Below are 11,311 nucleotides of genomic sequence, written 5' to 3'. Positions count from 1 at the left end.
CTTTCCCAACAGTGTCTCAAGGGAATTGAAAATGGCACTGTGCACCCCTCAGCCATAACTTCTTGATCCAGTCTTATAATCATTCCATCTCCGTATCTATTTCCATAATCTCTCCAAATTTTGCCTGATGATTTTTGACAGTTATGTCACTACAGTGTTGCTGAGACAGCTCCCCAAGACGAGTTTAGAGGAGGATTAGGAGGAGAAAGAACCCTGCTTCTCCTGTGTTTACTATGAAAACAAACTCCCTCTGTTACCAATTTCATATTAAAATGGGACTAAAAAAAACTTTAAAAAAACAGTATCAGACAAGCTCTATCTTTTATAGTTAGAAGGGGCAGATTGTTAGAAATACGATACTCTTATGAAGAAAAGAAAAGGCCACATGGTTCAGGAAATGTTCTGAAACATGTTAAGCATGTTAGCCAAAGAAAGAAAACTGACAGAGCAGCAAAACACTGGTGAGACGTGTGTATCTGTCAGGTGAGGAGGGATGGTGGGCTGTTAATGCCATCACTACTATAGGCTTGCATACTTTCATTTATATTTTAAATATATAGATTTTTCATTTTTGTCATAGTCCCAAAAACACCACAATAACGTACAATATAATTATTGTCTTCAATTCACGTAGGAACTCAAGTCTTGATGTTGCACTACGGCGACTTTCCGCTGTGACGCATCACTCCGGAATTTGTGTGTCCAACATGCATTTGTGTCCCCTCGGCTCCACTGAAAGTCATGGCAGGTCCGGACCTGATCAAAACTCTTCTGTACACCGTCAACAACCTTCTGCAGCAGGAGAAATACAAAGCGGCCTTGGCAGTTGTGAAAGGGTTCAGAAACGGCGCCGTGTGAGTAAAAATATTCACTAAATGATCCTACTAGCTAGTAAACTAGTTCACCATAGTTTACTGTCACAGCTGTTGTCGTTAGCTAACAGATGTTTGGCTGGAGCCACCGTGGAAGCTTATGGCAACAACCATTGTTAGCAGCAGATACTGTTGACTAAACCAGAAGCAAAGTTTGATGTGTGTTTGTAGTCACTTTGCTTTCTAGGCAGCAGTGACTTTACACTGTGCTTGTTTCTCAGATATGGGGCCAAAATCAGAGCACCACATGCCCTGGTGATGACATTTCTATTCAGAAGTGGCAGGTAAGAATTTGGGTATTTTCGCTATTACACCAACACTCTCCATGTCTTTTCACTCCGAACCTGTTTTTCTTCTGTCTTGATAGTCTGAAGGAAAAGCTCAAAGCCATTTTGAAGGCCACGTACACCCACTCCCGTAACCTGGCGTGCTTCGTGTTCACATACAAAGGACTGCAGGCCCTGCAGGAGAGGATCCAGGGAAAGACTTTACAGTCTCACTCCTTTCTGGCCGCCTGTGTCGGAGGATGGTTAGTGTTTGGAGATAACAACAACATCAACAGTCAGGTATGATGAGCGTGTAGTGCAGCCGTCCCCTGCTGTCACATTGCAAGACTGGCCATAATCGCTTCAGTAAATGTGTTCAGTACCTTAAAACGCCCTTCTCTTCTCCAGATCAACATGTACTTGCTGTCCAGGATCCTGTTCGCTCTGTCTCGACTGGCTGTGGAGAAAGGATTTATCCCCCAGCCGAAACACGACCCTTTCCCACTCTTCGCCACGCTGGTGTGGGGCATTGTCTTGTGGCTGTTTGAATATTACCCACACACCCTCCAGCCCTCGCTGCAGTCCTCAATGAACTACCTCTACCACGACAGCAACGTGTGGCACGACATCTCTGACTTTCTTGTTTATAATAAGCCAAGGAGTGCTCCTTTGAAATGATGTTTTAGGTTTTTTTTCAGTATGGACCAGATCGCTACAATACAACAATTGCATTATTATTTTTATATAATCATTAATATTCCAAATATAATTGAATGTTGCCTTTTTCACTAGATCATAGTTTGTACTGTGCAAAGTCTTTTTTATTGTTAATATTTAATTTATTGACGTGTACTCTCGAGAGTTCAACACACTACGTAGCTACTAGTGTTGTTTGATGCCACATTACCATCTTAAGAGCTACATGAGCATATTTGCATATCCAGTATGATTTTCCTGCTGATGTATGGGTGATTGTACAGTTGTCCAATGGCCACTACAGCTGCCACAGAATAAAAGACAAAATACATTTAATGCAAAACAGGTTGAAATGTTGTCAGTTGGGAAACTGGTTTTACAATGTAAGCAATATGCTTGTCAACCGATTTGTTTGACAGTTGAGACATTTGCACATCCGTAGGGTTCTTCTGTAACTATAATAATACACAGTGAATAAAATATATGAACTAAAGTAATGACAGCTTAGTATTTAAAAATGGCAGCTGTTCAAGTGTAGTGCTGTTGAGCATCTTTTTATGCTGGAATCCTGCACCTGTACAAAAGATACTGGATGTGCACAGTGAAGAATCCTTCTCACACATTAAAGGCAGGGTCTGCAATTTAGAGGCACTTTTTGTTATATTGGCTGAAATACTGATTACAGCCCACAGCGATAAATAGTTTGACTAAAACAAGAAAAAAAAAAATCTGATGTCTTTGACCTCACAGGACTGTAATAAACTTGGCCAATCAACGTGACTGGACTGCCTGTTTATCAAAGTAACTACCTATCCGCACAGCACATAACCAGAGTCTCCAACCGGCTCGAAGCACACACCCACTGTGAAGAAGAGCGTGAGAGAGTCGCTACTGACCACGACAGATTGTCAGATCACAGCCTCAGAGCCGAGTGAGCGATTGCAATGGGCTTAAAGTTACGTGACATTTGTATATACAGTGGGGCAAAAAAGTATTTAGTCAGCCACCAACTGTGCAAGTTCTCCCACTTAAAAAGATGAGAGAGGCCTGTAATTTTCATCATAGGTACACTTCAACTATGAGAGACAGAATGGGGGTAAAGAATCCAGGAAATCACATTGTAGGATTTTTAATGAATTAATTGGTAAAATCCTCGGTAAAATAAGTATTTGGTCACCTACAAACAAGCAAGATTTCTGGTTCTCACAGACCTGTAACTTCTTCTTTAAGAGGCTCCTCTGTCCTCCACTTGTTACCTGTACTAATGGCACCTGTTTGAACTCGTTATCAGTATAAAAGACACCTGTCCACAACCTCAAACAGTCAAAATGATCACAAGAACGGTGAGCAAAAATGCCAGAACCACACGGGGGACCTAGTGAATGACCCGCAGAGAGCTGGGACCAAAATAACAAAGGCTACCATCAGTAACACACTACGCCGCCAGGGACTCAAATCCTGCAGTGCCAGACGTGTCCCCCTGCTTAAGCCAGTACATGTCCAGGCCCGTCTGAAGTTTGCTAGAGAGCATTTGGATGATCCAGAAGAGGATTGGGAGAATGTCATATGGTCAGATGAAACCAAAATAGAACTTCTTGGTAAAAACTCAACTTGTCGTGTTTGGAGGAGAAAGAATGCTGAGTTGCATCCAAAGAACACCATACCTACTGTGAAGCATGGGGGTGGAAACATCATGCTTTGGGGCTGTTTTTCTGTAAAGGGACCAAGACGACTGATCCGTGTAAAGGAAAGAATGAATGGGGCCATGTATCGTGAGATTTTGAGTGAACTGAAAACAAAAGTTTCAACCTCATGGAAGTACTAGAGGAAAAAGTTATCAGCAAATAGTTAGGATTCATCCTCTGGGACCAAAATGTCAACGAAATCCATCCAATAGTTGTTGAGATATCTGAGTGTGGACCAAAGTGGCGGACCAACCAATCGAAAGACTGACAGACGGACATTGTCAGCTTTAGAGCCACTCAGCTAAAAATCTTTATATTGACCATTGTGTGATTAAAACTTTGCTTGCATTGAGTAACCAAAATTGGTCCTACAGTTCTTTAATACGGAGACACCTGATAGATAAAGGGATAGAGCATGACCTCTGTTGCGACTTAAAATCAATGTTCATTCTCCAAAAATGCATCCTACCCAAATACACTGTGCATACCTGTCATTGTAAACCGATGACTGCGCTACCACTTGAAAAGGACTTGCACAATAAAACTTTTCTCTTGGAGGCAACATCAATAGAAACATTATTTTGCTCCAAGTGAACTCCCACCCTTTTTTTCTGGGGCAAAAGTAACTGTGCAACACTGTCAAGGCTGAGGGCAGTGGATTAAGGGGCGTGTGTGCAGGGAGAGGAAGATAAAACATACTTGTGTGTGTGTGTGTGTGTGTGTATTTTCAATCTGTAATCTATTCTTTTTCATTATGTACCAATATTGTATTATTGTACTATGATGGGCATTTTATCTTCATGTTTTACTTTTTCTTGTAATTACTTCTGCTTACAGACCAGAACATGTCGGTCTTTAATTGCATTTAACAGTAAAGTCACACACAACACTAGGGCCTACCATTGTACCTGGTGGAGTGCCACAGTACCTATCATGAGGTACAATGGTACTCTAATGTACCGTTTGTATCATGGTTCATGTGGGTTTAAAACAACAGTGAAGAATGAGATACAAGCAGGCCCACCACACTATCTGAAGCTAACCACTACTGCAGTTTATTGACCAGACAATATTTCATTCGGACCAGAATCTAACTCAGGTGTATGAACAAACACTTAGCTCCTCTTTATATAGAAGGTCAGTAGATTTGTAGATTTATTCAGTAAAATAATGGTAGGAGGTTAATCAACAGGCAACCAATCTAAATCAATCAATTTTTGGCTAAGACCATTTCTAGAAGCGTTCTTATGGTTTTTTATAATATTTATTTTACAGTATTGTACAGTTTATGTTTTTATACATATACGGCAGTGCCAATTCAATGATGTTGAGAATAAATCAGTCTGGAGGTGAAGAACATGTAAGTCTGCACACTTAAACTAAGTTTGAAAAACATTAAAAGTATTATTAAGTATTACGAAGCAGTACTAAGTTGGAGGTAAAACAACAAAGCCCAGGTTCTTGTTTTGTCAGTTTACATGGAACAAATGACAAAATTCTGTCACGGTTGATTTGCAGCAGTGATTTAAGAGATGATTGTTATCTGGCCATTTACGTTCCTGGCTGGCAGGCACCTGTCATCAAAAACCTGAGTCACCTCTTACTTTCCAATAAAATTTTGCAACACCTTCAGCTGAAATATACAATGCATGTGGCGTCATGCTGAACTTGCGCTCGACATGCAGCAGTAAAACAGCACATTTGAAAAATACTACACTGTTGCCCATAAAGTTGGAATAATTGTTCAATACCCCCAATTTTGTTAAAGCCTGAATACACAGTTTGCAAAGGTTAATTGTGGTTTAAGTTTCACTGTGATATGTTTGGAAGAGTTTGATCAATAAAGTTGAGAAGATATACACTTTATTTATCAAGAATAAATCACATTGTCACAATCATTTCATGAGAAGAGGAAAAAAACATTTTATTCCAACATTATGGGCAACAGTGTAGAATAAAAGTCTGAGAGCTGTTAGAATGGACATTAGCCAGAAAAGGCCATTTGATTTACCATCCACTTTGCTGAAAATAGTATAACTACTCCAGCTACAGGTCTCATATCTATGTTGCAAAACATAACAGGGTGTTGCAAGAGTTCCCACCCAACAAGCAAATGTCACGCAGATCTATGTCCTTCTGTTGAACTGGGTGAGTCTGATAAATCAGGTACGTTTTGCCTTACGCTGATATCGTACATCTGCATCATTGTCAAAAAGGAGGGGTGTCCAAAATAAGTGAGTGTTTTGTTAAATGACTTGAGGCCCTTAGAAACTACCAAGGAAAACCTGTTCACACTATAGCACTTGGGAAATTCTTCCAGAGGGTGGGGCAAAGGTTTATATAGCTGAAGAGGATGACAGCAGGAACATACAGCATTGCTTTGAGAAAGCGACACTACCAAATGGAAGGTGAGATTTGTCCTCAGAAATGCCAGATCTTTTTAATTACTTAACTGTGACCCATCTTTTTATTCTTGATCTCTTTGTATTTAACTGCTGAGTGCATGTTTTACAGCAATTCCTTCATTTTTTTTTTTTGCAGACTTGAGGATACAATATGTCAACCTGGAAAAATCTGAAAACCTTAAGAGACACAGGACGGAGGGCTTCAGCAGCACCAAAGACCTGGTGGTGCGAAGAGGAGCCCCGTTCAGAGTCAGTCTGCTGCTGAAGGGCCGACCCTTCAACCCCAAGAATGACTCTCTGAGGATCAAAGTTATGCTAGGTAATCTAGAACGCCTGTTTGGGGGCGGACTTGTGTATGCAACCCATCTGAACCACAAAATTCCTTTGACCTAATTCCCCCTCTTCTCTCCTCAGGCCGCCTGTATGTGATAATGCCAGTCACTTTTTCCAAGAGGGTTTCGTCCACCCATTGGAAAGCCTACATGGACCCAGAGAGCCTGAATCTCCAGTGCCCCTCCATAGAGATCTCCTCCCCTGCCTCTGCCTCTGTGGGCCGCTACAGATTTCAGCTGTTTGTGTTCACTCAATACAGCCAGAGGATCTTCGCGTTTGGCAAATTCACCCTGCTCTGCAATCCCTGGTGTCGTGGTGAGTGCAAGTCAACCCAGTGAAATGATCATGAAGCTCATACAAAGTTTTACAGGCTCAGAGGGTTAGATTATACAATCGTGGGCTAACCAATCCAGACATAGTTGCAGATATGATTTGTGTGGTTGAATGAGTTCCTTTATCACCTTTAGTTAGTTCTTTTAATGGGAGTCAGTACAGTGGTGATGTAAGGTAAGGATTCATCATAGCAAATGTCTGGCACCACCTTTGCAAAACAGAGACATAAAATCTAAAAAAAAAAAAGTCTTAAACTGTCTCTGGTGTTTGGTGTTTTAAAATGTACACACTAGGATGTGCTAAATGTCGGGTTTATTTCTTGCAGAGGATGCAGTGTATATTCCCTTTGAGGACCAGAGAGAGGAGTACGTCCAGAACGACTCTGGGTTGCTGTACATGGGCACAGCTGTGAACCTGTTGTCAAGACCATGGTCCTTCGATCAGGTATGAAAATTATATATGTTGGTTTGAATTTTTGTAAATGTTCATTAAGAAAAAAAAAAGATCAGGTTATTTACAGTAGAGGTGCAGACTCAGATCTGTGGCAGCTCCTGCTGTCTGACAGTAAGCCTCACCATTTATTATAGCTGTACAAGTAGGCCTACTGCTTGTATCCACTTGTAGTAATACTTGAGTTGGATTAAACACTGGCAATGGCAAATAGTAACTGCGTAGTCAAATGTTAACAGGTGACAAGCACCCAAATCCCGACCTCAAACATCACATATTGGTTACTGGAGAGCAAGTTAAGCACATATTTATTAGAATATGTTTCACGTGTCATTAAATGTTAATTTAATTCTGCCATTAAATTCTCTCCGCCTGTAAAGTATGAGCCTGGTGTTCTGGAGATGTGTCTGAATCTGCTCCAAGTCAGCCCTCAGCACCAAAAGAACACAAGACTGGACTACCTGAACCGAAACAACCCCGTCTACATCGGCCGGGTCGTGTCCGCCATGGTGAGTGTGAACAGAATCAAAGGTTAAAACGCAACCTGATGAAGTCACCGTCAAGATAGGATTAAATCCCTTACCACCAAATCTGCTTCGTTCATATTTTTTATTGGCTTTGTACGACAATATGCTGTGGTTCGAACTTGGACACTGTGTTCTCCTGGTTCAAAGCTCGGAGCACTGAATGTCACATGCTGGGATGCTGTAATTATCGCAGTAAAACAGTTGATCAAAGTAACAATTAAACTGTCACAGTGAACGTGCTTTATGATCTTTGCGAACTGAGGTCATCGTCTCTTTTATGTTTAGATCAACAGTGAGGACGACCGTGGAGTGCTGAAAGGGAAATGGTCAGGTGACTACAAACAAGGAGTTAATCCCTCCACGTGGACAGGGAGTGGGGACATCTTGAGGCAGTGGGCTGAGTCCGGTTACAGACCAGTCAAGTATGGACAGTGCTGGGTGTTTGCAGCTGTCATGTGCACAGGTGATTATATCATGATTATTCAAAACTTTGGAAATGAAATCATTTACTAAAGTATCAGTCAAGCACTCTTTACTCTTTACTTCACTATACTCTTGTGCAGTCCAGCACCAAACCCTTTGAAGCATGACGTCGTGATTGTTGTCTTATCTAGTCTTGTTCACATACTGGATCATTTTTTTTCCATGACGTGACGTTCACATACTTTCATCATCAGCATGTAACCGTCTGTGTCTGTGTCTTGGCTTCGTCTGTCAGTCATGAGAGTTCTTGGCATTCCTTGCCGTGTCGTCACGAACTTCAACTCGGCTCACGACACCAACGGCAACCTGGTGATTGAGGAGTTCTACACTGAAACGGGGAAGAAGCTGAACCACAGCAAAGACAGCATATGGTCAGTTGTGATTTAACTTTTGAGTCAGTTCACAGATCAAAAGTGTTTGTGACAGTTTTGGGAGATTTTCTAATGCAACATTGATGACATTTATTTAGTTTAGGCAAAAGAAAGAAACCATGTCTATACTGCTTGATATCCTATTCTGGCTCTTCTTAACAGGAACTTCCATGTGTGGGTGGAGTGCTGGATGACTCGCCGCGATATAGGACGTGGAATGGACGGCTGGCAGGTTCTGGACCCGACCCCCCAGGAGAGGAGCGGAGGTGTGTGAGAAACTTTGTTGTTCCTGTTGTGAGAAATGTCTCATTTCTTTGGTTATCTGAACTTGTTTTTCTGAATAAACATTTCCATAACCTTCTTTTCCTCCTTCTTTCATCCTAGGAGTGTTTTGCTGTGGCCCAGCCCCAGTCAAAGCAATCAAGGATCGGCGTATTGACCTGCTTTATGACATCCCCTTTGTCTACGCCGAGGTGAACGCTGACGTCCACTCAATCGTAGTGAGCAAGGGCCAGGTCCTCAGCCACAGCAAAGACGAAGAGAGAGTGGGATCCCTCATCTGCACCAAAGCTATTGGCCTCCCCAGACACCAGAACATCACAGGAGACTACAAATACATCAAAAGTATGAGCCAAAAACAGAAACTTTGTTAATTCATTAGCTGATTTAGAGACTTGCAGTAATGTTCCCTCTAATGAATAAGTAGTTATTCTGCTCACATCCTTCTTTTGATCTTCACAACATCAGGCCCAACTTCAACACTTTCATCAAGAAGCTCCACAATGTCTGAAGACTCAACGTTAAGGAGAGGTAATTTTTGAATTTTGAACACAGTGATCAGATGTGTTGTCTGTTTAAATACACATCATCTCACGCACTGGCTTTCCTTACGGTTATTCAACAGGCTCATCTGCTGAGATGTCGGTCGTCCTGACCCTGGATAAAGCTCCTGTTGCTGGGGAGCCTGTCCGCTTCACAGTGAATGTCATCAACAAGCAGAGTGTTGCCAGGATGGTGACAGTGCACCTTAATGCCCAGACTAAAGAGTACAACCACAGCCCCTCAGACACCTTCTGGAAAACCCACGGTATCATAAAACTGGCACCCATGGAAGGTAAATTCACCTTTCACTCATCTATAGATTCAAATGTTCAGTTCTGAGGGACGCCTGTGGTTTAAATTTCTGTCTCTTCCTCCCTCTGTCTTTCCAGCAAAGGTTCTTCAGAAGCAGATCCTCCCAGCCGAGTATGAAGACGTGGTGGGAGACGACCTGATCAACCTCGCAGTAGTCGTGGAGGACATGTTCAATCAGAAGTGTGTCCTGGCCTCAGAGGAGTTCAATATCGCCAGCCCACAGCTCACCATACAGGTACTTGAGAATCAGAGAGACTCTGAATGTTACTTAGTAATAGTTTAGATGGCAAATGTGTGGAATTAGGAGAATAAAAAGTAGGTATTAGGTTCTTTAAATGTGTGATTGTGTGATTCATAGTTCCATTTCCACTTCCATTCATAGTGCATGCCAATTATTAGAGTAGCAAATACGTGATGTTGAAGAAAGGGTTTATGGAAATAGGAAACAAACAGAGAGTATTAAGTTATTTGGGGTAGTTTGAGGGAATTATCAGGGTTCACCAACACATGTTTTGTCCTTCAGATTGCAGATGAAGACTCCATCGTGCCTCACAAAGAGCAGACTGCCACAGTGACCTTCACCAACCCGTACTCACACCCGGTGAGTGGAGATCTGACTGTGGCTGGGGCCGGGCTGATCCAAGGCAAGGTCCTCTTCAGGTAAGAATGATGGTCTCATTTTTATTATGTTGTGTGTTGATTGCTTTATGTTCTAGGTGCCTCTGTGATTTATGCACGTCATGAACGGCTGCAGAATGAATGATCGAGGGAATGTTCAAATATAGGAGTGTTACTTTGCAGTACATTATATAACAGTGTGCCTTTGTTGAAGGAACGCAGGCTTGTTAAACTAGTATTGTTCTGCTTATGTTAGCTCAGCCAGGATTATCAATGAAATGTTCCACTGCTTTGTGCAGATGAGACAGAAATAATATTAGCTTAGCTGTCACAAACAAAACTGGTTGGATGCAGTAAACTCAAACCAGATCAGGGCAGGTCACAGTAGTTTTTGATGAAAGAGTCAGTGTCAGCGATTCCCAATCACTGCAGTAGTTACTCAAAAAATATATTTACTCTGTCTTCCTGCAGGATGCTCCCACTGCAACCAAGAGGAAGAGTGGAGCAACAAATCACCTTCACCCCCAGCGTGGTGGGAACAAAGATGCTGCAAGCCAGCCTGACACTCACAAACATCAGGGCCACCATCAGAGGCTTCAAGATGGTCTCTGTCAACAGGGCTTAGATCCGGTTTTGTTTTATTTGCCTTTCGTTCGGCTCAGGTGTCACTTTTGGGGACAATATTTGCAGCTGATGTCAGTATTGTGTCGCCTCAGAAAACCCTTTTTATTTATGTGTCCCGGCAGATGCCATGAAGTTTTTTCTACTGCTATGAATCATGTAAATGTGAATGTAAATTATATTTATTTATTTTATATTTGCGCGATGAGATCCCTGCACTGCTGAAATCATTTTACTTATTCTAAGAGATTATTGTACTTTCTGCTTTGTTTGTAAAATTAAAAAAAAAAACGAATTTAAATCTCTGTATGGGAATTTTCCTCTGACTGTCAAATTCAGCATGTATTTATGTGCAGTTATGTTATTGCAGTTTTCCTTTTTACCCTTTAGAGGGAGACCTTTCCCCAAAAAAGTTCAGTTATCAGTTCAGTCTGCATGAAATGCAGCCTCTTGATTATTACATGTAAGTCCCCTAAGGGTCATTTATGATTCACTTATTTGCCATTTAATCCTTCTT

The 11,311-nt window shown here is 41.7% G+C and overlaps 2 protein-coding genes across 2 annotated transcripts; both read left to right on the top strand.

Annotated features, from left to right (window-relative positions):
* Positions 1 to 730: 730 nt before the first annotated feature.
* On the top strand, positions 731 to 2,594 carry pxmp4 (peroxisomal membrane protein 4). The gene is made up of 4 exons (XM_070848429.1): positions 731 to 854; positions 1,094 to 1,156; positions 1,240 to 1,438; positions 1,547 to 2,594. The coding sequence occupies exons 1-4, from the start codon at positions 742 to 744 to the stop codon at positions 1,814 to 1,816; spliced, it is 645 nt and encodes a 214-aa protein (XP_070704530.1). The 5' UTR covers positions 731 to 741; the 3' UTR covers positions 1,817 to 2,594.
* A 3,278-nt stretch (positions 2,595 to 5,872) lies between these two features.
* Positions 5,873 to 11,029, top strand: tgm5l (transglutaminase 5, like). The gene is made up of 14 exons (XM_070837304.1): positions 5,873 to 5,927; positions 6,061 to 6,243; positions 6,339 to 6,572; positions 6,916 to 7,034; positions 7,421 to 7,549; positions 7,853 to 8,030; positions 8,286 to 8,421; positions 8,584 to 8,687; positions 8,806 to 9,045; positions 9,169 to 9,231; positions 9,326 to 9,535; positions 9,633 to 9,790; positions 10,079 to 10,215; positions 10,645 to 11,029. The coding sequence occupies exons 1-14, from the start codon at positions 5,873 to 5,875 to the stop codon at positions 10,796 to 10,798; spliced, it is 2,100 nt and encodes a 699-aa protein (XP_070693405.1). The 3' UTR covers positions 10,799 to 11,029.
* Positions 11,030 to 11,311: the final 282 nt, after the last annotated feature.

This window comes from Pempheris klunzingeri, chromosome 2 (genome assembly GCF_042242105.1).
Source record: "Pempheris klunzingeri isolate RE-2024b chromosome 2, fPemKlu1.hap1, whole genome shotgun sequence".
Lineage (NCBI taxonomy): Eukaryota > Metazoa > Chordata > Actinopteri > Acropomatiformes > Pempheridae > Pempheris > Pempheris klunzingeri.
This window is presented reverse-complemented; position numbering and strand designations above follow the sequence as displayed.

What these genes read in the sequence shown, in the direction of transcription:
- pxmp4 (XM_070848429.1), top strand. Translation starts at nt 742, where the DNA reads ATGGCAGGTCCGGACCTGATCAAAACTCTTCTGTACACCGTCAACAAC. An exon ending in TTTCTATTCAGAAGTGGCAG is followed by an intron (nt 1,157 to 1,239) that starts GTAAGAATTTGG and finishes CTGTCTTGATAG; the next exon opens with TCTGAAGGAAAAGCTCAAAG. An exon ending in ACAACAACATCAACAGTCAG is followed by an intron (nt 1,439 to 1,546) that starts GTATGATGAGCG and finishes TCTCTTCTCCAG; the next exon opens with ATCAACATGTACTTGCTGTC.
- tgm5l (XM_070837304.1), top strand. Translation starts at nt 5,873, where the DNA reads ATGACAGCAGGAACATACAGCATTGCTTTGAGAAAGCGACACTACCAA. An exon ending in GCCGGGTCGTGTCCGCCATG is followed by an intron (nt 7,550 to 7,852) that starts GTGAGTGTGAAC and finishes TTTTATGTTTAG; the next exon opens with ATCAACAGTGAGGACGACCG. An exon ending in GCCCACAGCTCACCATACAG is followed by an intron (nt 9,791 to 10,078) that starts GTACTTGAGAAT and finishes TTTGTCCTTCAG; the next exon opens with ATTGCAGATGAAGACTCCAT.